The sequence below is a fragment of the Calcarisporiella thermophila genome (genome assembly GCF_041956535.1).
Source record: "Calcarisporiella thermophila strain CBS 279.70 unplaced genomic scaffold VTP21scaffold_4, whole genome shotgun sequence".
Taxonomy (NCBI): Eukaryota; Fungi; Calcarisporiellomycota; class Calcarisporiellomycetes; order Calcarisporiellales; family Calcarisporiellaceae; genus Calcarisporiella; species Calcarisporiella thermophila.
In genome coordinates this window covers 333,015-360,999 of record NW_027192194.1, presented here as the reverse complement: position 1 = coordinate 360,999, position 27,985 = coordinate 333,015, and the positions used below count along the sequence as shown (strand labels likewise).

General features: G+C 39.7%; 9 protein-coding genes across 9 annotated transcripts; 4 read left to right on the top strand and 5 right to left on the bottom strand.

Moving 5' to 3' along the window:
* Nucleotides 1–64: 64 nt before the first annotated feature.
* VTP21DRAFT_8413 (uncharacterized protein) lies at nt 65–3,590 on the bottom strand (the record flags this gene model as incomplete). The annotated part of the gene is made up of 10 exons (XM_069399261.1): nt 65–817; nt 881–1,081; nt 1,143–1,503; nt 1,569–1,920; nt 1,995–2,069; nt 2,132–2,329; nt 2,391–2,483; nt 2,538–2,869; nt 2,936–3,413; nt 3,512–3,590. 10 exons carry the CDS (start codon nt 3,588–3,590, stop codon nt 65–67), a joined length of 2,922 nt encoding a protein of 973 aa, XP_069254695.1.
* Nucleotides 3,591–4,443: 853 nt separating this feature from the next.
* On the top strand, nt 4,444–5,037 carry VTP21DRAFT_8412 (uncharacterized protein; the record flags this gene model as incomplete). The annotated part of the gene is made up of 3 exons (XM_069399260.1): nt 4,444–4,570; nt 4,632–4,793; nt 4,856–5,037. 3 exons carry the CDS (start codon nt 4,444–4,446, stop codon nt 5,035–5,037), a joined length of 471 nt encoding a protein of 156 aa, XP_069254694.1.
* Nucleotides 5,038–5,206: 169 nt separating this feature from the next.
* Nucleotides 5,207–6,331, top strand: VTP21DRAFT_8411 (uncharacterized protein; the record flags this gene model as incomplete). The annotated part of the gene is made up of 2 exons (XM_069399259.1): nt 5,207–5,461; nt 5,522–6,331. 2 exons carry the CDS (start codon nt 5,207–5,209, stop codon nt 6,329–6,331), a joined length of 1,065 nt encoding a protein of 354 aa, XP_069254693.1.
* Nucleotides 6,332–6,432: 101 nt separating this feature from the next.
* On the bottom strand, nt 6,433–9,121 carry VTP21DRAFT_8410 (uncharacterized protein; the record flags this gene model as incomplete). The annotated part of the gene is made up of 11 exons (XM_069399258.1): nt 6,433–6,475; nt 6,542–6,678; nt 6,738–7,009; nt 7,069–7,633; nt 7,695–7,881; nt 7,938–8,255; nt 8,309–8,496; nt 8,578–8,649; nt 8,710–8,774; nt 8,835–8,912; nt 8,974–9,121. The coding sequence occupies 11 exons, from the start codon at nt 9,119–9,121 to the stop codon at nt 6,433–6,435; spliced, it is 2,073 nt and encodes a 690-aa protein (XP_069254692.1).
* Nucleotides 9,122–9,250: 129 nt separating this feature from the next.
* VTP21DRAFT_8409 (uncharacterized protein) lies at nt 9,251–11,015 on the top strand (the record flags this gene model as incomplete). The annotated part of the gene is made up of 7 exons (XM_069399256.1): nt 9,251–9,281; nt 9,346–9,439; nt 9,512–9,924; nt 9,987–10,134; nt 10,197–10,321; nt 10,383–10,647; nt 10,709–11,015. The coding sequence occupies 7 exons, from the start codon at nt 9,251–9,253 to the stop codon at nt 11,013–11,015; spliced, it is 1,383 nt and encodes a 460-aa protein (XP_069254691.1).
* An 854-nt stretch (nt 11,016–11,869) lies between these two features.
* On the bottom strand, nt 11,870–14,133 carry VTP21DRAFT_8408 (uncharacterized protein; the record flags this gene model as incomplete). The annotated part of the gene is made up of 4 exons (XM_069399255.1): nt 11,870–12,060; nt 12,121–13,549; nt 13,618–13,902; nt 14,005–14,133. The coding sequence occupies 4 exons, from the start codon at nt 14,131–14,133 to the stop codon at nt 11,870–11,872; spliced, it is 2,034 nt and encodes a 677-aa protein (XP_069254690.1).
* A 283-nt stretch (nt 14,134–14,416) lies between these two features.
* Nucleotides 14,417–17,873, bottom strand: VTP21DRAFT_8407 (uncharacterized protein; the record flags this gene model as incomplete). Its single annotated transcript, XM_069399254.1, has 17 exons — nt 14,417–14,638; nt 14,709–14,839; nt 14,896–14,949; nt 15,009–15,105; nt 15,165–15,389; nt 15,473–15,648; nt 15,703–15,876; nt 15,945–16,035; nt 16,095–16,180; nt 16,283–16,313; nt 16,387–16,470; nt 16,537–16,740; nt 16,796–16,983; nt 17,061–17,256; nt 17,328–17,375; nt 17,439–17,561; nt 17,703–17,873. 17 exons carry the CDS (start codon nt 17,871–17,873, stop codon nt 14,417–14,419), a joined length of 2,301 nt encoding a protein of 766 aa, XP_069254689.1.
* An 820-nt stretch (nt 17,874–18,693) lies between these two features.
* Nucleotides 18,694–20,173, top strand: VTP21DRAFT_8406 (uncharacterized protein; the record flags this gene model as incomplete). Its single annotated transcript, XM_069399253.1, has 3 exons — nt 18,694–18,833; nt 18,898–19,493; nt 19,557–20,173. The coding sequence occupies 3 exons, from the start codon at nt 18,694–18,696 to the stop codon at nt 20,171–20,173; spliced, it is 1,353 nt and encodes a 450-aa protein (XP_069254688.1).
* Nucleotides 20,174–20,660: 487 nt separating this feature from the next.
* On the bottom strand, nt 20,661–27,905 carry VTP21DRAFT_8405 (uncharacterized protein; the record flags this gene model as incomplete). Its single annotated transcript, XM_069399252.1, has 7 exons — nt 20,661–20,675; nt 20,733–24,569; nt 24,634–24,917; nt 24,980–25,356; nt 25,431–27,393; nt 27,458–27,623; nt 27,690–27,905. 7 exons carry the CDS (start codon nt 27,903–27,905, stop codon nt 20,661–20,663), a joined length of 6,858 nt encoding a protein of 2,285 aa, XP_069254687.1.
* Nucleotides 27,906–27,985: the final 80 nt, after the last annotated feature.

The window sequence follows — 27,985 nt, the reverse complement described above, 5'->3', positions numbered from 1 at the left end:
GAAAGAAAATGATAAAAAAAAAAGTGTGTTATATAAGAAAATTATATATACGACCCTATTCGATTCAGCTTAGGGATTTTGAATGCGTCTTACTCCACCAACACAAATGACACAGCTTTTCTACGCACATCGATTTCCCAGGAAGATCCGGAGTGTTCTCCGATTCAGAATAATCCCACCAGTATGGAGATGCATCCGTCCCACAATCTCGACAAGTGTGGCGTTGCACATATTCCACCTGTCTTTTGACCGATAGACGCCGAGAGGATTGCGCGGAAGTGACCAAACGGGCCTTGCGCATAGCGCCCGTTGAAGAGGTATCAAAGTGCTTGTACTGGGTTACATAAGTATGGATTGCACTATGCCCGGTCTCATTATCCACCTCATGTATGTTAACAATTCGTAGCTTTCCCGTGTCATGCTCAGGGCACCAGACCCTTGGAACCATCCAACCTCCTCCCGCCGCAAAGTGTCCAGCGCCTATCACTGTCACTTGCTTTGTCGATTTGACTGGCTGCATTTCAAACGCCACTTTCCATTTTGCTTCCATCGCACACATTGAGTGAACCGCCTTGCGACAAATGTCACAAGACACTGTCGCTCCCCCTGTTGCATGGCAAATACAACATGTCTGTTTCCACCGCGACGTATGGATCATGCCTATGCACTCCACAGGCTCAAGTGACGCTGTATTGCCAAATTTGACTTCGGGCATCCATATTGCGCAAAGGACATGGGCCCAATTATTGCCCGCAGTTTTCTTAAGCGCTTGGTGCGGGCTGTTCCAGGGTTTACGACAGAGAACACAGCTGTACGACTGCTCAAATGAAAACTATATTAGTGTTATGTACAAAATTAGTGTGGAATATGGAGTGCCTACCGTTGACACAACTGGTTCTTTGTCATTCTTGCACATGTCGCAAATCCATCGACTCTGCGGCTTGGACGAAACCCCATAACACTCTGTGTGGACAGATAATCCACAATCATGACAGGTGAGAAGCGGATTCGACTTAGCCTCTAATATTCCACAAACGGAGCACGGAGAAGGGGGTGGAGGGGAGGGAGAGTGGGATCGTTTCTAAATAGGGCCAAAGTTTTATCAAATGCTTATTAATCAAGTATTCGCGATTAACGCTCACCTCTTTCTTCCTGTTGGGAGTATCATTTTCTTTCCTCCGCCTGTATCCTCCTCTCCCTTCATTCTTCTTTCCTTTCGAGGACTCAAGCTCTACTGGCCGTGGTTCTCCATGCTTTAACCAATACATCCCGCATACATCGCAGAGCACCGGTTTCCGTCTTGAGGCCGTTTTGCGAATAGTATCGGGAGGAGCTCTACGCCAGATGGTAGAGGTCGTGGTGAGGCAATTGGCGCACTGGTGTGCAGAACCCCAATGTGAAGGAGCCACTGTTGGATCCTCGCTCTCACTTCCTGAATCAATTGCCATTGGTTGTAGGTTGTCGGCGTAGGAGCCATCAGCATTACGTCTCTTAAATTTTTTTCTAATGATGGATAAGCAGATGTTAAGGAGATCGCATAAAATGTAAGATAAGCATAGACAACATACTGAGGCTTATGAATTTTAGTGTACTCCGAATATACCAGTTCATATCGATCGGTTTTTTTCCATCTATAAAAAAATCTCACCACATCTGCCACTTTTTTTGTTGGTATAAATCTTGCAACGCGAGTAATTTCGTGCCCATAAGTACGCACTGCATTTTCGAATGCATCGATTTCCTCTCGGGTCCAATCCACCACCCCAAGATCTTGGGCTGTCAGAGCCCTTATATCGGAAAGACACGTATCTACCTTATATTCGTGTTTTTGAAGCTCATGAAGTGCACGATCTAGTAGATCAACCGAATATGGAGGAAGAGGGAGACTAAGATTTTTAACAGTATCCATATAATTCTCAACTACAAAAGAATTAAACCATTATTCGAAAGGCTATCCTCATATTTATAGGTTGAAGGGCGCATTGCACACTCACCAATTTCTAAAGGAAGATCATCAGGTTTTTTATATATAACTTCGACTGTTTCCTCCGTCCCTCTAACTGGAATGGCTAATAAATACAAAAGAAAAAAATGTTAAAATTGGATTGTAATATTAACTACAGTAAATTACCCTCGATTGGTGTGCTTGATTTGGCCTTGGAAGCACCTTTTTCTACTTTAGATTTTCTGCTCCTCCCCGATTTTTCCATAGAGAACGAAGGCGTTGCCGCATCCTGAGATGAATTAGTTTCGCACCAATCCGGGACAACTGCTTGATATTTTGTTCCTATTCGGCTTGCGGCACGAGGGTATATGCGATCGTCATCATCTATTAGGAGAAAATACTCATAAATATAAAGTAATACAGTCTATTTCTAATAAATGCTTACCCAAGATATCGTTGATATGGCAATGAATGCCGAAATAGCGAAATGGCCACCCATGTGACATCGTTTCCGTAGTAGTGGTTCGGTTTACAATACCTTCAAAATAATAGTAATTAGCGGGATTAATCACAGACCTAAACTTTAACCTACATTTTTTATGCTTTTGACCGAGAGAATGGCGCCCCCTTCTTCCAGATGGAGTTGGATGGCTTGTTGCAGGCGATGATCGGTTCGATTCTGGCGTCGGTGTTGCTTGCCGCGATATTCTAGTAGGTGTTGCAGGGCCGGTAGATGGATGAGGATCAGGTGGAGCAGGGGCCATTACTCCTGCAGCAGTGTTCTGCGCAATACGATCAAGATCCTTTTTAGAGCACCATGCACATTGCCAGGCAAAGCCTTTTGAAGGTTTTTTAGCTATGGGGGGATTCAAACAGGAGAGATGGTAGTTATTGTTGCAGGATACACAGCGTAGAGCCTCATTACTTTAAAAAAAAAAGAGATATTTTAGTGAATTTGCTCTAATAATTGCGTTTACTTGGACTCTTTACCTAGCGCACCATTTCCCGCACACAGTACATTCCACATGAGCCGTTGTGAAATCTGCAGCCTTGCTTGGTTCCACAACAATATATTGATACCTTTCCCTGAGTGCTTTCGAGATGTGCATAGGAACATTCCTTACTGTTTCGCACGGAAGGACTTCGAACAAACGCTGAATGTACCGATCAAGTAGTTGAGAGTAATAAAAGTGGTCATCAAGATGTCGATACGCATCTAAATCCGTAATGTAATGCTGGTGAGTCACGACGCATTTTCCGCGGATACTGCTCACAGGATTAAGATCTGAATGCATAGTCGCAACGAGCTGCCGGGAATCATAGTGTTTACGATGAAACACGTCCTTAAGACGATAGAACCAGGCGATGCGAGCTTGAAGCTCTTTATTTTGGGGTAGCTTGACAAATTCCATGATGCGCCCAATATAGTAAGGTTCTGTGTGATGCTCAGGGAGGAGGTAGACGTGATCTATTTTCGTTGAAGTTATGAGTGAATATTAATTTATAGGTAAAATTATTATAACATCATAGGTATTCTGCAGGAAAGGAACATATTAGATATAATACCGTTTACTCGCACGGTAGTTCCATTTGCAAGGGTGGTCTCTTGAACCATAGCACCATTTTTCGAAAGCTTATTCAACATGGAGAAGGGGCGGCGCAATTATTAGAAGTCCTATATCTGTATTTATCTTTTGAACGTGAGGATATATAGACTGCGATAGTAAAAACGATGAGATAAGTTGAGGAATCGAGCAGAGGAAACATAAAGTTTGATTGCTCGACGTTGGCCTAATTTCTTGTATTCTCAACTTATGCGGCCAAAGGCGTAATAACTTGATGGAAAAAGGGGAGGAAAATAGGAGAAAAATGTAAAATTTTGACCAAGAGCTTGCAAAATCAAAGAAATTTGGACGCATTTAGAGGCTTTCTGTTGCAATACAATATTCCTCTTTTTATGAGATCTCAAAATCCTTTATATGAGACAAAAACTGAGTCAGGATATAGCTATAGATTTTGTTTAGACTGTACCATGATATAACTCTGCCCATACAATAATGCAAAAATGAGCATTCCAGAAAAAACAAAAGTGTCCCCCATGGGTACGCCAGTTTTCTCACCTAGTTGGCTAATAGTATTTTAAATACAAATTTATCCCAAGATGTTGAGGGGTGATTTTTCCCTCGTTAATGGGTTGGCATTTTTCTGCGAGCAGCTTCCCAGAGATATTAATGTTTTGTAATTTTGCCTCTAATTTCATTATTATATAGGATCTCATTTAGAATAAGATACTCGAAATTTTGGAACCAAATATGGGGTACATGGCGGTGCATTTATTTTTGGGAAAAAAAAAAAATGCTATGTTAATTCTACTTCTACAAGATTATCTAGTAACGGCCAATTCAGTAGAACACAATGTATCAACTTATATATTTGAAAATTTATCGGTGTCTGAAACTAGTTTTCTTATTTCTTATTTTCGAAATCTTGAGATCAAAATGCCCAGAGTGGTGTCTTCTTCTACAGTCGTTACTTCAGATGATGTCAACAAATCCCTTCAGCAACAACAACAGCAAAAGTTGTGTGTATATTACTGCTTATGTAGTGAATTTATACTCGTAATTGGTCTATATCCATCACTTTATTTTGTTTCAGTTCGAATTGCTGATCAATTTTTTTATTGCAGATAAAGATTTAAGAGCTCTGCCAAAGAGAAAAACAGATCATGCGCTCATTGTGGATAATAATCGACGGCACTATAAGCTAAGTGGAGTAACCGATCAAAAATCAGTTGTTTTGCTGAAGAGAACCAACGGGTTTGAAAAGCAATTTCGCTTTCACTGTGCAAGTAAGCTGCCTTTAGATTTTTGAAAATTTACACTAGTACTTGACTTATTGGCATACGACTAGGGTGCAGTTTACCAATTGCATATGAATTGACGGAGAAAACCCGAGGTGGGCAATATACTTATTTAATAGATGGATCATTGTGCGAAACGCAGGGAAGGGTGCCAGAGGGGGCCCTCGGAGAGGAAAAAGATATCAGGTCGAGAGAAGAAAATGAAGGAGAAAAGTCAGCAGCAGCAACATAAGATTATATCTCATAGCTTTGTAAATTTTGACGCGTTTTCAAGTAGATTTTGCATTTGACTTCGGATACCTCTATAGATATCTGAGTTCAAATTATATGTCACAAGTAAACAAAAATCCAAAATATACAACTGCTCTCTATGATAACTAAGAGAGTGTAATAGAATAGAAATGGTGTTCAAAATCAGGGCCCCTTCTAAAACAACTTCTGCTTTTCTCCTAGTCTCGGCTACTGTTGCAGGACTCATATATCGTGACAAGCATCTGAGTAAGCAAGTGCATGAAAGATTAGCTGCTCGAGTCGAACATCTAGCCCGTGAGCCTCTTGGCCCATATGAAATGCCACGAAAAGTGGTGGTATATCTGGCAGAACCACCTGGTGATGGTATTTATAAGAGTCGTCGATGGTTTCGGGAATATATAAAGGTAAACCCCAAAGCTGGCTTTAATGAATGAATTGAATTTTAACAGTTCTATTATTGATAGCCAATTTTTGTTGCTGCAGCCTTGGATTACGAGATCAAAGAGGGTTCACCTACGGAAATCACCTCAATGGTGCAGGAAGAAATACGCCAGCGCCGCAAACGTGCCTTAAATGCACTTCCTACAGATGCCTCCAAAGATAATGGGATCGAGTCAAAACTGACACGTCCTGAGGAAGTGGACGGAATGATTGCTGTTGGTAGAATTGCATGGTGTGAATTGCTAAACGGAATTAGTGCCGGTTGCAATATGTCACTTGAAAATCCTGCTGATATATCCGCAGATAGTGTGAGTAATGAAAAAACTACCATCGATTCCGTAGAAGAAAGTATTGCAACAGAGAAAGAGCTGCCCGAAAAGCCAGAAAACATTTCTAATTCGTCTACATCGCCAGTTGCTGCAATGGAAGAGAGCGTTTTGGAATCTTTGCACAAAGAACCTACTGATACCAGCTATTTTTCCCTTCCACCTACTTCACTTATTTCCCCGGTCGGATTTCTACCACAAGAAAACCTACTAGGCTTTCGCAATTTCCCTCGTCGCATCTTCATGGCTTTCAATTCATATCAATACATTGAACGTGTGGGCGAAGAAGCTGTGAAGATCTGTCTCGGCAAAACACGCGAACTGGACACCAAGATAGATTTAGATTTAGGGCGAGATGAGGAGCGTGTATGGAGAAGAAAAGACTTGTACAAAGTTGAGGAAATCGGAGAGGAGGAGGTTGAAAAGAAAAAGGTGGAAAGAAAGCTCTATGTGACTGAAGTCGATTTAGACGAGCGGGTCACAGAGAATTTACGCGTGTATTGTTAATAAACTTAAGCAATGGTGTATCATGTAAGCCTCCTTTAATTCATCCAAATGTGTATAATACAATTTTTCCCAATATTTATTGGAGAAATGATTCAAAGGTATCAATTATTACTCTGAGGCTCTTTAAACTCATAATAATGAGGACTAAATTTATGAGGAAGCGTTAGCAACATGGACAAAAATCGTTAAATATATAAACAGATTGCTTACGCTAGCTCCGCCAACCACTCTTGCTTTATAACCGTAACATCACGCATATATGCCTTTGCGGTTTCTACCACCTCATGAAATATAATCCATTCCGGAGTGCGATTGTATAACACGGAAGAGGGATGAATGTGTAGAATCTAACTCAAATTATTAAATTATGTCCCAATCTCCGAAATCATATTACCGTAGTACTTACCACTCCATCTCTTACTGTCCGATAGAATAAGCTGCTTGCATCAAGTCGAGCGGCATTAGCAAAATAGCCTGCCACTAGACATCGCCGTATTGCATCAATATCAGCAATTGCAGCCTTGTTTGTTTGTTTCTCTGGTTGGACACCAAATCGCTCCATATATTTCAATAGTTGATGACGAATTGACATCGCTCGCGAAAGAGCGCGAAAGTTGAGCGAATGATTGTAGCACCACTTGGCAGATTTCTTGCCCTGGGTTACAAAGGCGTTATACACTAAATAAAAGTCAATAAGACTAGTAGAAATACACTATATTTAGAGCGTCACTAATTACCATTTAATAATGTGAGATGATCTCCTTCTTCAACTGCAAACTTTCTCCTCTCGCCATCTGCCTTCTTTCTCGCATCCCCACTTTCTGAACTGTAAAACACTCCTTCTACAGAAAGCATTGCTGCAATTGTAACCATTTCGGATGCACACCCAAAACTTCTTGCAGCTAGCAAAATTTTTGCAATCATGGGGTCGACGGGAAATTCGGCCATATTCATCCCTAATGGTGACGTTAACCATCCATAGTCATCAATCGCTCCCAATGAATATAAAAGCTCCAGAGCACGAATCATGAGTTGTGCCGGCGGTGCTGTGACGAATTCAAATCGAAGAACGTTGTCAATTCCTAGAGCTTTGAGCTGAAGTATAACAGGTGCAAGATTGCTGCGCTCTATCTCTGGAATACTTCCATCGGGGAGAGACATGAAACCCTCTTCTGTGTAAAGCCGAAAAGCTTTTCCAGGCATTACTCTCCCTGCACGGCCAGCACGTTGTTGAGCTGAAGCTTTGGAAATTGGAGTAGCTACCAGTGATTCCATACCCGTCTTCGGGTTAAAAGCCCTTAACTAAAAGTCACGCATACTTAACAATAATTTTGCAAGACTAGCGATGATAAAGCAACATTACCTTTACGAATCCGCAATCTATTACATAAACTATATTGTCAATTGTTATAGAGGCCTCAGCAATATTTGTCGCTACAATAATTTTGCGCGTTCGTGGGGGCGGAGGCTCAAAGACGAGTAGCTGTTGATCAGTAGATAATCCAGCATAGATAGGAAGGGGAAGGATTCGATGAGAAGAGGGAGGTAATCTAGCCATAAAATTAATGTTAAAAAAAAGCTCATATTAAAATAGATAAAACATTACGTTGAAGACCGCTCATTTATCTCTTTTACTACATGCTCAATCTCCTCTCTCCCCGTCATAAAAACTAATATGTCGCCAGACTTCTCTTGTACATGTATGTCAAATACTGTCTGGATGGCTTTTTCTACGTAATCTGCAACGGGTTCCTCAGTGTACAGAATGTCAATTGGGTACATACGCCCTTCAATCGACATTATAGCAGCAGTATCATTAGCTGGATCATTCGTTGTGTTAGTGTTGAAAAAATCAAAATATTGCTCGGCATCGATTGTTGCGGATGAGATAACTATCCTTAATTCTGGTCTTCTTTTCTGGATCCTATCACGAAAATTTAGTTTTCCTTCATTCATAGACAATTAAATGTGTAATACTTTTTCAGAAGACCAAGAAGTATATCTGTATATATACTTCGTTCGTGTGCTTCATCAATCATTATGACACTGTATCGAGTCAAAAGTGGATCTATCAACGTCTCGCGAAAAAGCATACCATCTGTCATATATTTGATGCGAGTTTTGGATGGAGACGTGCATTCCTCGAAACGTATACTATAACCGACCTTTTGAAATTAGCATTTACAGAAATATTAGACTAATTCTTGGCATAGATATGATTGAATAAAAGATATAATCTCGCTTACCTCTTCTCCGAGTTTGACACCCATTTCTTCGGCAACACGCCTAGCTACAGTAGTAGCAGCCACCCTACGGGGCTATAGCACAAAATGGAAATTTACTCAAACTTCTCCACAAAAATCGTGCAATAAATTTACCTGTGTACATGCGATTATATAGCCCTTCTCTGCCCAGCCCGCTTCATAGAGATATTGAGGCAATTCTAGATACAATTATATTTTTAAATTGCTGTATCTTTGTGAACGATAATTAAACATCTTACGTGTAGTTTTACCGCATCCCGTATGCCCTACAATAATCGTAGAAGGATAACGCTCTATAAGGTATAACAAATGATTTTCTATATACAAATGACTCAATCATTGGCTTGTAATCAGGAAATTTGAAAAATAAAAACCTACTTGTCTTATATATTGGTAATTGCGCTCTTTGTTGTTCTATACTCAGGCCACCCTTAGAATTGAATGGTACAATGAAATCTTCTTTTTCTGTTTCACGATCTTGTTCGCTGCCTGGCCCGATCGTTCCAGGCTTCCAAAATTCTGTCATCGCGGTTCTTTGATCGCAGTTGAAAAAAAAAATTGAGCATATAAATTGAAGAGTAGTCACTTAAAGCTGTCAATATTTTGGCTACCCTACTCTTTATAAGAATCAAAATAATAATTATCGGCTTGAAACATGTGCGATATAGATGAACCTGTCTTAACAAGTTAGTATGAATTTATCCTTTATCCTTTAATTATTTTGGGGTAATCATTCTTTTTGATTATTAGAGCGAAAAAGTAGGGCTCAGACTGATCCTACTCTATGCTGGAAATGTAAAACTCAAAAACCCGTCATCCTTGTTCGACATGTCCTCTATTGCAAGTAAATTGTTTAGTTTTTCATGTTAATTTAATCTAGAAATTTACTATGAGGATATATAATTTCTTATTTCAGAACCTGCTTTCTTTACGTTTACAATGGCAAATTTCGTGCTAATATGACAAAATCCCCTGCTATCCAGTCCCGTAGGCAGGCCCGTGCTATACTCGCATTCTCTGGAGGGCCATCGTCACTTTCAATGATACATTTGATGTATACTAGATACCGGCTCGGAATGCCCGATCCTAAACGACAATATTTTGCCGATATGAAAGTATGCTATATCGAAGAGTCGATGATATTGAGCAATGGTGAAAATGAAGGCACAATAGAAAAAGTGGAGCAAGTTGTTAAAAAACACACAGATTTTGAGTTCTTGGGTGTACGGTTGGAGGACATATTTCAACCCCATTATACGAGAAATGGTGGATTTGAAAGGATCATGGCCACTCTGGAGATAGATCCGTCTATACAAAGAGAGCTTGGTGGTAAATTATATATATATATATATTGAACTCGATCGATTGCTAAAATTTATATTTTTACGCAGTGCTCAAGATGCAACTTGGTGAAGATCCTCGGTCACCAAGCGAAATGTTGCAGTCTCTCATCAAGGCTGTGTCAAAGCTAACATCAAAGGAAGACATTATCCGTCATTTGCGAATGAATTTGCTTTTAGAAATTGCTAGGCGTGAAGGGTAACCATTGATTTCTCAATAATTTTCAATATACGAAAATATTAATCTAGATTCTACTGTAGATGCTCGTTTATATTTTTGGGTGACTCTGCATCTCGATTGGCAATAAAAATCATAGCACTTACAAGCAAAGGTCGCGGGTTTAGTCTACCGATTGATACTGCTGGAGAGTCCTCTTGGTTTGGAGGTAGTCTTTTGATTTATCTTTTCTGAAATTTTGTTCAATTAATGTAGGATTTAATACTTAGATATAACAATCATGCGCCCGATGAAGGACGCCAATTCCAAGGAGATCGCTATGTACAACAAATTTAACGGATTAGACCCCGTTGCTATTCCCAATCTTTCAACATATGCTCCAGCAAAAGCAAGTATTGATAGACTCACCGAAGATTTCATTGTTGGCCTAGATAAGGATTTCCCGTCAACAGTAAGTACTATTGCAAGGACGGGAGCCAAGTTAACAGCAAACCAAGCTATAGATCCAAACCAGCGCTGCGTGATATGCCAGATGTAAAAAAGCTTATATAGACTGAGCAATTTATATTGAATATTTAATTTGTGTATACATTAGGCCAGTGCAGCAGAACATCCAGGAGTGGCAAGAGCGAATTATCACCCTTCACCCTCCTTCGACTGAAGATACTTTAGCTCCATCCTCAACTTCAACATGTGCAGATACATCGAATCATTTTGATCTTACAGGGCATTTATGTTACTCATGCCGTACTAATTTGCGCGATATTCGAGTCAATACACCTGTTACCTTCCCTCCTTATGTAGCAGAGGGGATAAAAGCAAGTGATAACAGCAAGGAGAACACTGAAGAGAATTTACGGAAGCAGATCGAAAATTTTCTGATCAATGATGAGGAGCATTAAGCTTGAGCGAATGGAATGTAAAACTACAAGCCATTTAGCTAGGATATAATAGCTTCTTTTTACTTGTCTATAATCTAAATAAATACAGTATTTCCCCTTGTTTACAAATTAGGGTAGTAATTAAATAAGGACAACCAGGTATAGAAAACAAAGATTATTTCTGTGAAAACTGCGCCCTCAAAGCTTCCAGACGTCTTAAGGCTTTGATTTTCCATTCGCTATCCTCTGAACTGTCACTATTAAACCACTTAAGAAACTCTGGGTTGCCCTTTAACGATTCGTAAAGATCCCAACCAATTTGGTCGTCTGGATATTCTTCGAACTCTATGCTGATTTTCTTCGAGAAATCATTTGAATCTGATTTTGTATGAAGTAGTGCTGTATTGATATATTCGTCTTGGTCTAATTGTTGAAACGAAATATAGTCAGGATTACTTTCAGATGAACTGGGTATATACTGGCGAAATCTAGCTAGTATGGAAGAGGGTATCTGGTAATATACTTCCGAGGATGCAAATGAGGGTGTTGAGGAAGTTGAAGATTTTGACATTTTCGTAATGAATTTCAGGAACGGGATTTCGAGGACAAAAATAAGGATAAATAGGCGCAGCTAATATATTATTATGGTTGTGTGTACCCATATCGGAAAGAATGAAGGTTTCACGTGATTGAATGAATACAGATTAGTTTTTTCCCTTCATATCAAGGGTGGTTGTATATTTAGTAGATCAAAACTCCAGGTAAACTATCATATTCTTTGATACAATAGATATCATTGCTACACATTTTTAATAACTAAAAAATTAATGGGACGATTAATGACAATGAAAATGCAAACACTAATAGAAGCGAATTTAATTATGAGCGTTAATATTAAAAGTGGACAGAGATGCTTCAGGACTATGATATCGTGACAAGAATAGCACTCTTTTCTGCACCGCATGGGACCCCTTTTGATCATATAACTTACGTATAAGAACGGTATCAGTTTCTTCACAAATAACACGATCTTCCTCCTCAGTCCATATTTTCGGTTCTTCGTCCACTGTAGTTTAATAAGAACAAATGAGAAATATACCCTAATCACTAAACTAATAATACTCACTATCAATTTTCTTCAATAATATTCGTCTTGCTAGTCCGAAATCCCCATTCGTCCGTTTAAGTACTTCAATGACATCCGAAACGGAACATCTGGTCTCTATACATATTCCTTTCACGGTGCGTAAAAATAGAGTACGGATTTCAACAGGGGAGGTTTTGGTCGTGCTTTTTGCATGCAAAAGTGATGAGTCTAGGCTCTTTTCAGTTTCTTCTTGTGCGGTATTTTTTCCTTTTGACACTTGCTTACTCTCCGGGATCTCCAAGTTATTGAAAGAATTCTTCAAAGACCCATTTGGGATAGGACTAGAGGTGTGGAGAACTGTATCGGTGGGCGTAACAGATCTGCTAGTTATAGTAGCAGTAGCTATAGGTGGTGTCGGTGTCGTGGATGCTACAGTATAGAATTGCTGTTTTCGCTTGGTGTTATTCTCTCTGCTATTATTTGGCTTCGCCCGTTTCTGTGGTTTAAATTCTTTCTCACTATCTTGTTTCCGAGCATTCGGTTTAGTGTTATCAACTATTGAATTATAATCAAATATAGGAGAGATACGACTATCAGAACTAACTGCTGGCTCATTGCCGTCCCCCCTGGTTGCTAAAGAGCTAATACTAAGTGGGTTGAGATGCTTAGGCTCCGCAGGCGGCAGCTCCTTCCTTTCATCGATCGTACTCTTCTGCTGAGAATTTCGATACATCCCAAGACTTCCTTCGTACATATGTTGTTCAGTGTCGTTCATATGCTTTCTCCCAATCTTATTACTTGATATTTTCATCTTGCACAAATTAGAATCTTTAACTGGGAATAAATGTGTTGAATGAGAATCTCGCGCTGGAGACGTAGAGTGTGCAAGCCGCTCGGACTGGTGCCGTACTGGCGTAGAAAAATGTGTTGTAAGAGACTGAAAATTCTCAGCAGCCAGGTCTAAAATTTCTTCAGCGCTAGCATATTCTTCTTCATCAGAAGGAGTTAATTCATATTCCCCGTCATTCTCATGCTTTTCCACATTTGTCCTTAAAAATGGTGCATTCTCTGACAATTTTTCCCGGCCTAAAGGTAAGGAGGAACCCGCTATTTGCTCAATTTTAGTGCCCATAGCGTCATTCTGCGACTTATAATTTTGTGAGCTGTGGGCTACTTCCGGCTCCAATTTTAGCTCCTCATGGCTCTGCATTGATATTCTCGTGTCGCCAATTTTAGAGGGAACAGGCTTATTATCAGGGAACTTGACATCCTGTAAAGAAGAGGATTCAATTGTTTTGACTGTATATATACCTGAGGTAGTAGATTTTGCTATATCTCCGTTATGCACGGTAATACTAGAATTTAAATTGGTTGTCCTATCTTGAGACTCTTGTAGTAATCTCCTTCTATTTGGTAAATGTATCTTCAAGTAACGCCCTCGCCATGATTGCCAAGTATGTTGTGGGTACTGCGGTAGGAAGTATATATTAAAAAAAGACTAAAATTAAGGTTTTTTTCAAACATATATACACATACCACTTTTTCTAGATTCTGATATATTAGATTCCCGCGATCGTTTGTGGCTCCGTATTTCTGAACCCATTCAAGCAAAATTCGATCTTCTTCGTCCGTAAATACTTGTCGTCCGCGGCGAACTCGGTTTGGATCAACCCAATATTCCCTCACATCCAGTAGTCGCCCGGCCCGAACTGAGTCCCAGATAAATCGATCCGAAATTCCAGGGTTAGATATGTTCGCAGTTGAATTAACAATTGCATGATTAGCGTTGTGAGGATTCGAGACTATTACGCCACCATTTCGCTACATAGTCATTTTTTTCATATCAATATATCCACCAAAATAGAGAATTAACAGAAAATGTAGTGCTGAAACCACAAAAAAATCCAAGGGAATTGAACTTACTCTAATTAAATTCAAAATTTTTTCTCTTTCGTCTACCAGATATGCGACAAAGAATGCGATCCCATGAAAAATCTTCTCTTCTCGCAGTCGATCTTGTGGGTATGACTCTATATGTGAAGGTGACACCATATCAAGTCAATTCTGAGTTCGAGAGGTAAACCTCTTTGTACCATTTAGTGCGTAAACGCGTCGAATCTTATATTCTACTCAATAAGAATGACAAGCCACAATATGATCATGAATGTAAAAAAAAAAAATCAATTAGCAAGAATATAAATGTAGGTATAAAGAAATAAAGTAAAAATATACTCTCTTTATTTCTCTTGAAATTTAAATTTTGTAGAAAACCAGTATGATTATAAGGCAGAAATCGTATATAAAGGAGGATATTATTTATCTATTTATTATTCCATCATTCCTCATTTTCATCCACAGCCTCCTCTTCATCCTCTTCTATTGTTTCTCCAAGCTCCTTTAAACGTCCTTTGAGCTGCTTCATCTCAAGATCCTGTTCAGCTAAGCACACTAGAAGATCTTCTTGTTCTTTCTCAAGAGTAGAGTGCTTTGCAAGTAGAGTATTGAGAGATAATTGTAATTGCTCAACACGGGCTTGATAATCAGCTTTTACAGATTGCTATATTAAAAATAATCCAATTAACGCAATCAACCAACGTGAGATAACCCTTATTTCTATTAATTTTTACCTCTTCAGCAAGTTTCTTTTCTAAGCCATTAATTATGTCTTTTAATTTTTCGATTTGCCCATCCTTATCAGCAAGAGCATGCTTGTAATCATTTAATAGTGTATCAGATGCGGGTGCCGTGGATGCTTCCGCTATAGAAATATAAGTTTATAGTTTTGCTTTATCAAAAAAAATCACGTATAATTACTTTGTGCAGATCGCAGGGCATTTGGATCCTCGGAAATAGATCTCTGTATTGAATCTAAATAAAATTGAATAGTTATTTATAGGTTTAGCAGAAAGAAATAACACAACTCTTACCATATGTAGTCTTGAAAAACTCAAGAAAAGCCTGATCGAAAAAAAGAGGTGGTAGAGCACCTGTTGCAATATATTTCTCGTGATCGAGTTCAGATATCTATAGATAATCAAAATATAAATCTTTAAAAATCGACTCTGGAATGACTATGTACTTACTTGCAAGCAACTAGAAGAAACTTTGACGGCATCATTTTCACGTAATCTAGAGATTCGGCTCACGAATTGATCAGCACCAACCCGGCTGAGTAGAATAGGTTGCAGCTGGGATCTAGAGAAGGCGGCTTCAGGGTCATCATCAAACTTGTAAGATACGCCAAGAAGGAAAGCAGAAAGGCCTTGTATCATGGGATCAACCGAGGATTGATTAACTTGCTCTATAAGCTATTAATTGGATAATGGTTAAAGATAACCTCTAATCCTTTAAAATCGGTATGAAAATTGAATTTGTATGAAACAAAGGATACGAATTGCACATGAACACCCTCGGAGAGAAATTGTTTTACAGATGATGGGCTATTAAACAGCCATGTGATTAGCAAACTAAGATAGGCGATTTGTACACGTAGATCCGCTGCATTATCACGCGATGCCATCATCAATGAAGCAGATATCGCGTGAACGAGTGGAACGGGCTCCTCACCTAATACAAACAATTTAATAACAAATGCTATAATTCCTAAATCTCACTTTTTACCATGATCAGGATCACCTAAGGTGATTGCGGCGGCAATGGTCTTGCACTGGTCATTGTCTCGTAAAACGTGAGAAAGTATGACTGAAGCGAACCAACATATGTAGGGGTCTTTTAATGAGCGCTCCCAATCTACCAAAGCATTTAAAACAAGAGAACCAGCGGAGAAAGGTCGACCTAGCCAAGGAATATATCAATATTGGCGTCAACAGAGTTTATACCAATAGCTAAATCGTTAAATTCACCTGCCAAATCAGTATTAGGATTATCTTCAGGAGGAGGAGTTAAGGTAGAGGCAAGAGCAAGTTGAGCATCTGGGTTTTTGATCATTTGACACTAATAGTAAAACTTAATTATACATTTTAAGCAATATATTATTAAATAACCATTCAAACCTCTAAGACGTATGTAGCAGCAGCGCGAGCTTGTAATCCTGGGTTATTACTGTAATCGGGTGCGACCGCAACCGCAACTAGAGCAGCTATTGCAGGACAAGGTATTGAATATCGTTCATGACCGTCAAATTCCATAGGATGTGTTGCAATCATTATATTGGATAGATAGTTCTGATTCGTCAAATTACCACGAACGATATCTGCCAAAGCATAAAGGGCCTGATAAAAGCGAGTTCCAGATCAATATATCAATATATCAACATAATCCCTAAGAGCCAATATAATAAAGTACCTCAGCTTTAACAACGGGAGGTGCATTCGAAGAAAGAGCCATTTCAGTAACAGATTGCAACACCCCACATTGATGCATTAAGTTCTATATAATGCAATATAGGTTATAAGATCCTGAGTAAGCATTCGAGAAACAAAGGAGAAAATATACCTGATTGATAGAAGTGTTGGTGCTATTAGGAACGACAAGCATCTTAATTAATCTAAGCATCAAATTGGCATTCATAATTTTCTGAGCTGGCCAGGGCACCTCAACAAATTGAGGTGCCCGCGTATTTGATTCAAGTGGATTGAAACCTAGGAGACCAAAGAGACCAGGAAGCCTTTGAATGCAGCTTGTCTCGCGGAAATAATTCTATCAAAAATGAAAATAAGTCACATGTGCTCTAAAAAAAAGGTCAAAAGCATACTTGATTAGAAATGTTATAACGCAATAGATTCACTGTTAGTTCCAAACAATCCTGGACGACTATTCCACCGTCCAAAGCCTCTTCCTCTAGAATTATTTCGAAAAGACGCTCGAAAGCATTTTCGAACGCGACAATTTTTTGAATATCCGCATTTGTCGTGGTGAGAGCTATTAACAGGAGAAGTCCCTCTATAAAATCATTAAATAACAGAATATATGAAGCTTAACTCATGAATATTTAATAAAGATATAAATAGTCATTTTACCGTTCCTTATGAATTCACGCCGGTCATCAAGTAAACCGACAAGTCGAGAAATTCCCATCGGAGATATTAGGATGCACTCTTGGAGTCTTTGGCTTTTATTCTTAAGAAGAGTGGAGAGTAACTTGACGCAACTGTAACGTACATATGAATCCTCTTGGTTTAGTGCATCCAAGACCAAAGTTACGTTATTAGGGTCCTTTTTTAAGAGGAGCGGGAATAGATTAAAAGGAAATTTATATATATCATTCATATACATTTTTAGCATACCCTAACAAATTCCTCTGTAAATATTGCTCCAGGATCGTTTAAAGGCTCCTAAATGAAATTTACACAGTTAAAATGAATTCATTATACTTTAAAAATACAATCAATATTTACCTTTTCATCTTCAACTGAACAAATTATATTTAACGTTTCAAGTATTGCCCGTAGAGTGTCTACATCAAGCCCATCTTGCTCTAGAGCTTTAAGTAAGATTGTTAAGCCCCTCGCCCCAACCTCCTAATAAAGGTAACGAGTTTAGTAAGATGATTCAACATTTGAACATTTTATATTTAAAATCATTTCATAATGATAATCAGAGCGTGGAAGTGGTAAAAGAGTCTAATACAAATAATTTGTCGAACTGGTTAATTCCCTTACATTTCGGTAATCTTTAGCCAATCCCTTTAGACTTAAAACTGCAGCACGACGGTCCTCAAGCAGAGTAGCATTAGCAAGGCGGTCACAAAGCCTGTCAATTGTATCACTTGCGCTCTGATGCTGGCCCTTGTCTCCTCGAAGCGCACTATAGCCTTTTGTAAAAAAATCCATAACAGTTGGCCTCTCGGAATGTAATGGATATTACAATTTCTTCGCGTCACTAAAAACTGCTAGTTAGTCGAAATGAATTTGATGACGTATTAATTAGTGGTTTTTTCCATTTTGCACAGACACTTCAATAAAGCTCCTTAATAATCAGACCTGCCATTTCTATATTCAAAAAATGACAAAATTTTGACTATTAGAATTATCTCATTTTCAATGCGGTATTTTCAATGGTCTCTTCAACTGAACCTCAAGATAAAACTTATATTATTTAGATGGCCGTAGCATTTTCTCTTCTAACAGTCGCTAGGAAAATAGCTAAGTGAGCCTGGCATAAAAGAGGGAGATTTTTCTGAAAAATTAATGCTTGAAAGGTAATAGCGTCTAATGGATAGTTGAATTTAAACATACATATTTACATAAATTCTTTAACACATACCTCTTTGTAATCCCCAATTATGTAAATACTGCCATATGTGTGTGAAATGGCAAAGAGTCAAAAATTTCCTCTTCACCATTTTCGCAGCTTGGAGCTTTATATAAATACTAGGATAATTCGTTAGCATGGTGTCAAGTCATTCTATACTTGCTAGCCTAAAAGACGAGATCCTACATAATTTTTAATAGTGAATTCTAGAGAATTCATTTAGTAATGAAAATATCTAACAAGTTTTGAAAATTAATAGCTTTACTGAATTTGATATCGCATACTCACCCTCAACTTTTATTTGCAGATAGAAAAAATTCCTTATATATAACCTATTTTAATCGACCTATTCAGTTAACTCACCATCTATCACTATTGTAAATGTCCTAGTTCATTCCAATGCCACGTTGGGATTACTACATTGTACTTTTTGCCTTTGTGTTCCCAATCTATGGCATTACTGCACTCTGTTGGGCCAATGTTACACTAGCGATTCGCGATTTTATTATTAGAAATGGAACCATGTGTTCTCTCCCAAGGTATTATCTATATAAGAACTTTATAAATCTGCAGGATATTTCTCTCTAACATACTTGAATTAAGATGGCGTGTAATTGCATTATTTTGGAGCGCGGCAGAGTGTGCCTTCTCAGTATATTACTACCGTACCTCTAAGCGATTACAGCATCGCGTACTCCCTCCTTCTCTCTCTCCCCAGGAAATGAATCGCATCTTCTTCGAGTGTTGCTCGCATGCTACTGAGATCACTGCTACACTCTCTCTCTGGTTCAATGGTGCACATGTTAATGATTTACGAAAGGAAAATATACGCGAATATTTGGGGTGGGCTTTTTATGATAAATATTTGGATGAATTGACAGTGCAAGAAGTGCAAACAACGGAGGGGATGATCCGTATTCTGGAACAGAAAATAGGCTCTAAACTAGAAAACGGATATAATTCCAATGTCAACTGCATGCGAATGACTTTGGATCCCTTCACTTCACTTAGTCGGCCCCTTGTTGTATATGGAATAGTGTCGGTAGCAGATTTAGTTATGGGCTTATATCTCTCTTATCAAGGTTTTCGAAGGATGCAATGTGGGCATCTATCATACTGGATGAGACCAGGATCCTATATTGCACAGGATAAATCGCTAAAACAATCGCCAATAATTTTTGTACATGGAATTGGAATCGGTAAATATCAAATACGGTAGAAAATAACCAAGAATACTCTAAGCCTTACAATTTTAACTATAGGATTAGCAGCTTATGTGTCTTTTATCAGAAAATTTATTACTAAATTTGAAGATCGTGATATCCTTCTCTTAGAACTTCCACATGTCTCTATGCGGCTTGACTTTTATGTTCCAACAATGTCCGAAACCCTCTTCGCAATTGATCATCTGTTTAAACAACACCAAATAACCAAAGCCACTTGGATCGGACACTCGTTTGGCACCATCATTGCAGGATGGGTTGCAAAACGAAGACCAAAATATATTGAGCAACTTTTGCTTATTGATCCGATCTGTTTCATGCTTTGGGAGCCATACACGGTTTTGAACTTTGTGTATCGCAAACCCACTAGTGGACTCGAGCTCATGAGATGGTATTTACTACAAACGGAACTTGGAATCTCACGCGTTGTTTGTAGAGCTTTCTGGTGGCATGAGGCGCTTCTCTTTCCACACCAGCTCCCTCAAAAATTACCAACCTTCGTGTTCATTAGTGGTGGTGATCGCATTGTACATGGGCCGCGGCTGCGCACATATCTTGAGCGCTATAACATGAACATAATTTATTGGGCTAATGCTCCACATGCGGATTTTATAATTCGGACTGACAAACAATACCAAATTCTCAAGTGTATTTGACACCTGGATATACCTTTTTAAATCATTCTTTCTTAATAACTTATAGTACTTTCGTTATATTATATATTCGATCTTTTAATGTTTTTTTTTCTTTTACCGAACAATTATACCTTTCGTAAGTTTCACTTCTTTTAGCGATTTATTTTGTAGTATAGCTCTTGTTTGCTTTTGATTTTATGTCAATATAAAAAGATTTTATCTACAATGTCCATATACACCAAAGATTCTTAAATCCGAAGGCTTGAAAAAGACTTCATATGTTGGAATGATACTACAATATGGTTTTATAATTCAAAATAGAGTAATCTTATAATCAAATATAAATCGTAATAAACAAATAATTTGTATATGGTATATGCAATAGCCGTGGGTAGAGGGGAGGAATAAGAGATCGTGACGTAAAGGAACAATATATGTAATGGATAAGACATGAGGAAGATAGTCCTGGAATAAACTGAACCCTTACCACAGTGGTGTAAAATCGATTTTACTGCTTATATTTCTAAGCAAAATTGAAGAATTAGAAAATAATATTTGAAGTAATCACGATTGTACTCACATCCTCTGATTGTATTTTCTGTGCAGGATCAATAGTGTTTCTTATTCCTAGCAACATATTTGAAAAGGCTTCAGTTGCCCCTATCATGGGCCGCAATACTGCAACGGGTACTGCTCGAACGACTGCCCGAACGGTCCCTTGTGCGCTAGTGCTCTCATAAACCTCCATTGGCACAGCTAGGATTGTTTGTGCAGCCATTCCAATATTTCGTGACAAACTACGATAGGCATATTGGATTCCTTCGCCAACATCGGCAGGTTGATCAGCAAATTTACTCAAATTTGTTTGTCTGGAAAGTTGCGTACGACTCTCCATAGTTCTTTCAATGTCATCACCGTCCTCCTCTGCCATGTACTCATTTATATCAATCACAGCCCCTGTATTTCTCGCTTCTTCTCCCAGCGGAATTTTAGCAGAACGCGTGCGAGAGGATGAAGAAGGGGATCCAGAAAGAGTTTCGTCAGCATACTCGAGTAGAACCTGTGTGCCTGCTGCAAAACGAGTACCAACTTTAATGGCTTCTAGCGTTGTTGCACGAACAAAAGATCCTGTTCCACGCTGAAGACCGCGGACAAGCCGTCCGTCTCGGCGATATTGTTCAATCGGCAGCAGAATAAGGTCAGACATTCCTTGACCAACATTAACTAGAGAACGGATAGGGGAAACGCCTGAGACCATGTGCGGAACTTGTGTACTGCGAATATGAGGCAGCCATTCTGCTAGCAGCTTTTCAAATAATCGTGACAGGCCATCAACACCAGTTAATCGAACCTCTCGCAGAGTCATTTCAGCCCCGTCAAGATGGAAGAGATTCATCAACTCCACTAGATGACCACGTTTTAAGCTTCTGTAATTGATGTGCTTGGGCTTGTAATCTATTTTCATTATAATAGGTCGGAACTCGCAGTATTGGAAATAGAGCGAATTTTGACCTCTATTAGGCACTGAAGATTGAGTAGCACTATTAGAATCTGATCTAGGGTCTTTGAAGGAGAAGAACCGGATTAAGAAATCGAGTGCATCCTGATCGACATAAAAACGAACGGGAAGCAAACGGAACTTTAGTCGATATTCTTCCATAGCATCCTCGGGGTTAGGCTTTACTCCCAACAGGTTCACTCGAAGCATACTCTCAGAGGGGGATGGTACCCATGCTCGATTAGCACTCTCGTCCGCAGAATTTGCTTTTCCTGTGCGAGAGGTGGTAGTTGTCATATTCGCGCTGCTTCCACTGCGTTCTCCGCTTATGTTGTCCGATGGTTTTAATCGCGTCAAAAACTTTCGCCAGAGAGATGAGCGCAGGTTATCAATTACTTCCAAGTCTTGAACTTGAACTATTAGACGAGAAGCAAGCTCTCCACCGGTGTGAAAAAGATTAAATTCGGCTTGAATGCGATTTAACTGTAGCTCAATTTTGCTGTTACGCGATCGCATGAGCTTTAAATGGGTAGGCGACTTGTGAGAAGTAGCAGGGGGCTTCTGGGGCGAAATATGCCGTGAGTGACTCTTTCCGGGCTCTATAAACTCGTTATCATTACGCGAATTATCTCGTGGGAAATGGATTCTAGTAGAGGTAGGTGCACTGATTTGGCTTGCAACATCACTGTTATCATCATAATAGAGCATGTCATATGCTTCAGCTGAAGTCATATAAGGCTGTTGCTGCTGATCACTTGGCGCCCACTCTGAGTCCGAGTTATTTGGATATTGTGTGTGTTGTGGGTTCGGGGCTTCAGAGGATAGCCTGCCAATGTTAAAGGAAGCAGGAAATCCTTGCTCAAAGGGAGAATGTGATCCGATCTTCCCTGCTCTTTCATTTTGAATAACATTTTTAGCTTTTTCCAGTTTCTCTTTTATGTGCACTCGAGATGATTCCCAGTCGAACCCTCCGTACAACTTAATGACGAGATTAAAGTCTCTGACCCGAAGCTGAATGAGACTGGGTGGAAGATCTGTACTCGTATTCTGATCCAATTCGAGTTTTTCATCAAGCGTCACCGCAAAATGGTCTTCCACCAAATTCAAATCTGCAAACTCATTATCCAAAATCCGCACCAGCCCATCAGCAATATGTTCTCCATGCAAGCCTTGAAAAGAAGTGTTTTCGCACTGAATAGCATCCCTAGTAGTCTCATTGTGTCTTATGCCGATATCGCTAAACTCATCAGTACTCCGCCACTTCTGTTTCGATATTTTTTTATTTAATGATGCAGGAGTGTTGCAAGGTGCTTCAGCAAAGACCACGCTTTCAGTACCAAATTCTACTCGGCCGTGTGGATCAACAGCGTAAAATTCTTCAACGAAATTCATTTCTGAACGATCTGTACTGCTTAATTCAGTGCTGGGGTTAGGTGGAAATGAGGTAGTCGCCGGATCCCGTAAGCGAAATGCATCTTCATCTATTGATGCAAGTATATTTTCATTTGTGGGAATGGAGGTTGAAGTGTGTCTACAGGGTTCAGGAGCCATCTGCATTGGGTTTTTGTGTTCAGAAGCTAAATCACCGCCGGAAACCAAATGTGAAATGAGCTCTTCTAAAACATGGATTGTGTCCGCACATAATTCCAACGAAACGAGCTCATCGGTGAGTTCAATATCTAACTGAGGAGAAAGATCCAACTTATTGGCTCGCACATTCGCTTCTACAAACTCCAGGGAAGCAATTCGAGCAAATCCCATAGAAAGCCAGTGTTTCCGTACATCCCCACTTATATCTTCTTTATAATCATTTTCAAAAGGTGACACTCTCGATGGACTACCTCCAAATGACTGGTGCGGCGGTCGGTGTGGTGGCAAATTGAGAGTAGACGCATCGTCCACAAGGAACAGTCCTAAGCTCTTGACTATAATTTTAGCAGCTACTGTTGGCGAATCTGAAATTATATTTGCAGATGCCGATAAAGCATCTACAACAAGAACCGCGCGACTTGCAAGATTTATAGGCTTATAATCAATAGAACAATCTTGTACATGAACCTGTAATCTTGTGTACTGGCTCGGTAAATCAACACTCATCATCTCTTCAGGTATGCGTTGAAATTCGGCAAGCTCAGTTGGCCAACGTTGATCAATTGAAAATCGCCAAGTAATTCCGCGAATGCTCACGTTGCTTTTGGTTTCTTTTAAGAATAATTCCGTATCTAGTGAGCTGAATGAAATGGATGTCAGCAAAGTTCGCCCTATCTCCTTCTTCCGTGACATTTTTCCACTACTCTTTCCTGCCCCTATCCTCTCATCGAGTGTCCGATAGCAGAGTAACTTTTGTTGTGCCTGGCCATTCGTTATATCCCATAATGCCAGATTATCCATTTCCATTATCACATAAGATTCACTCTGCCCCCTATGCTTCATAACGTTGAAATATCTTAAACTATCAAGAATAAGACGATAAGCGCGCGTGGTAGGGTCTGGATCGAAGTATGTAGGCATTCCAGGTTGAAGTAATGTAAGGTCTGCACGGGAGATAAACACAACTAGACTAGCAAGTGTCGGACGGGCTGGGTTGATCTGCTCTTCGTATCCTTTTGCCATTTGATACACACCCCTAAAACTGGACTGGGATTCTGAAGTGCTTTCGTCATCTTTGTGGAAAGCTCGTGGTCCGGCTGATGAATTGTCTGCGCTGGGAGAAGGTGAAGAATACTGCAGATTTTCCATGATAGGTCGCAGAGCATGGTCGATAGATGAACCTGCAACATTTAATTTCGATGCATTTTCTGTACTTGAGTTACGCGGTTGGAATAGAGCAAAATCATTGAGCAGCACTTCAAATATATTATAAACGTGTTTTGGGATATGGCCACGGAATACAGGAAAATGGCAGTTGATGACGAAGAGCTATAATGCAAAAAGTTAAGATGAATTGCTTAGTCAACTGCATATAGTAAAAGAATAAACTAACCGAAGATTCAACAGTTCGTTGCTTAAATACAAGGATTTCTTCTTCCTCTTCTTCTGGGGGCGCATGCACAGTTTCGTCCGACCCAGAAAATCGTCGTGTAAATGTCGATAGATAACCCGTTGGTGCAGCATATGCTCCAGTAAAGGCCATTTTCGTACGCAATGCTTCAGGACAACGCACCGTAATTTCAATATTAGGAGCTGTGCTGAAAGACTGAGAGAACGCCCTTGGTGTTTGTAATGGAGCACCAGCTTGTATTGTGAGGAAACAGACTGCCGTATGATCTAATTTTATAATAAAGTTAGTCAGAAAAAGGACTAATCTCGAAGCAAGCTAAAAAAATCACCATCAGCAGCTTTTAGAAAAAGATTGATACGAGGGCATTCTACACGCAAACGCGCCAAGTTAAATTCCGTAGCACCACCACTCGGTAGGTGAGAATAAGGTGACCCATTCTCTGTATTCAGTGCCGTACTGGTATAGAAACAAGGATTTAAAAGATCAATTACTAGCACATCCATGTGCATTCGATCATCTATCCATTGAGAGCTTTCTCCCGCTGGAAATTTAGGCCTTGGGATCCCCATTGCTGGACAAAATAGCCAAACTCTTATAAACTCACAGTGCACCCTGACCAAAAGATCTTTTTGCGCATCTGAATATTCACGGCGCTCATCTAAGTCATCGATGATGCGCTGACTCCCTGTATATTCAACCACCGGCCTGAAAAACAAAAGATATAGTTTAGCAAACAGATCCATTAAAATAATACGTTAATAAAGGAATAAATCTCCTACCTCTCGTGTGCTGGATGGTGCTCTTTTTGTGCAGAACTATTTGATAGAGCGGAAAAATAATTTTCCAAGCGATCGATGATTCGAACATCAAGGCGAAGACATAAGGGTAAAATCTCAACATGGATAGTAGGAGAATCTACCCCAAGTTCATAACACACAGTAATAGCTTCATGTCTGGAATCTGCACAATCTTCATTATTAACAGGATTTCCCTGTTCTACAGCCAAAAACGTTGGAAAGTCCACTCCGTTTTCAGTCGCAGCTCCTTGATCATATGATTGGGGAAGATCAGGATTGAAATAAAGGATGAAATTGTATCGTTGAAAATCAGGTCGAGCAAATGGTCGTTTCCAACCTCCAGGATCATCAAGAGGCATGAACTCCATTGGTGGTCGCTCATCTAGCCATTCTGCTAAGCTTAATGATGATATGCGAACATTGATAGTACCTCCCTCTGAAGCGACTGGAGCTGCAGGGCCATACTTTTCAAGTCGATTAGATTCTCCCGAGTCACGACGTGAAGATATTGACTTGGATGTATAATAATCGTAATTGCGATAGATTATAACCAGATTCGTGATCTTAATGCGAATATGATCCATTGTTAGTGCAATGGTGTTGGAATGTCGGAAGAACTCTTCTTCTATTAACTCGTCCTGGTAGAACATATAAGCATTTATGGAGTTTATATTGAACTTGAAAGAGTAGCATGGCTTTCCTGTAATCTGGAGACTAACTGGCTGATGAGATTTCTTAGGTAACGCACTTGGTATCTGAAGGTCAGATCGATTTTGATTTTGATACTGTGTCTGAGGTGTAGAATATTGTGGAATTTCTGTGTTGAAAAGTGTGCCAGTAATCTTAGGAAATCGAGATGATACATCGTGGGATGAGTATGGGAAATCGAATATGTCTGCATGGCGTTCATGAATACTTTGTGCGAAGTAATCGTCCTCAGGACCCCAATGGGTTGGAGAAATTATGGAGCGATCCTCAGTGTCCGTACAGCGCTGTTCGATGGACCCATGAATTTGCTGATTGGTAATGTTTTCGCTTCCTGGCCATTGTTTATCGTCATTTTGTGCGTCCTGCGTGACATCTTTTTCGCTAAACGTTTTCAATGAGAAATTATCACATAACTCCAATATCCATGCGAGCTGCTCCGGACAGAGTGCTAATAGAACTGGTCCGATATTGAAGTTTGCACTTATTTGTTTAATGGATGCTGCTCGAAGTTGCGCCATCCGATCATGGATGGCAGATGAAGAAAGGTTTGACTCTGGCTGAAATTCACTAGGTGTTGAAGAACCTACTTTTACTTCCAGCCAGCTATCCTGACAAGACAGAATAGTACGGGTAATTGAGCGCCCAAATTGGGCGCTGAATTGCCTTAATAAAATCGTGAATCCACTTATGTTAACTTTTTTGACGAGCTCTGCCCTATGTGGCGGTAATTTGATGCTTGCTGTTCCATCTCTTGCGATCTGTGCATCCTCAGTCAAATTTGGCGTTTCATCACGGTATGAGATAAGTGGTATATGCATTTCCAGGTAGCCGTTATATTCCTCCTCTGAGTTTGGCATTGAAATATCCAAAAGTTGCTGGGAGCAGTGTCTAATTCGCAAACGGGCATCATGAATCTCAACACGTACTCGCGCTACAATATTATCGATAATGCGAGTAAGCACTTGAAGACCTTCAGCCCCCGTGTCTAGTAGTGATGGCGAGGCTTGTGAACCTGAAGATGCAATGGATGTAGGCGAACACGGAGGAGAACCACGAACAAGGACGGTTGCGTCTGCTGTCACACTATCACCCATAGCGCTATAAAATGATTGATAAATAGAGCTTCGTAGCTCTTCGTCTTCATCGGGAGACACTTCATGTCGCAGGAAATCTCCCGCAAAATATAAGGAAGAGGAGAGTAGAGGCGAGTCCTCTTGCTTTCCGGATTTCTTGTATGCTTTAAATATTATAATGGTAAATAATACGTTACTTGAATAAAAGAAAAGCTATAAAAAAATTACCCTCTTTGTGGCAAGCTTTTTCAGATAATACAGTAATTTGCAATCCCTGTATTTCTAACATAACAATTCCAGACCATAAATTTAGCCATGGAATTGAAGCAGTGATACCCTCAATAGAACCCTCTGTGATAACCATAGGCAGATCCTTAATAATCTCGTTGAGTGCCTACGTAAATGATATTATTTTCTGGGTCAGTTATAAGCATCTCAAGGGAAAAAAAAATATATGTACCTCTATGTTGAGACGTAGATCACGCAGCTGTACAATACCATTCTTAAGTTGAAGATCAAGATTTTCAGGATCGAGAGATTCTACAAGTTGGCCCAACGTACGCTTGAGAAGATAACACACTAAACGCTTCTGTAGCCTCGATGGTAGAGTGATCATGGCAGCTGTTGACCACCAATTGCTAATCGTAGACGCTCCTCCAAACGCCCAAGCTTTCATTATGGGAAAATAGTAGCAATTTTAAGAGGTGGGGAGGGAATCAAAGAACTCAATTAAGTGCAAATATTAAAATATGCTAC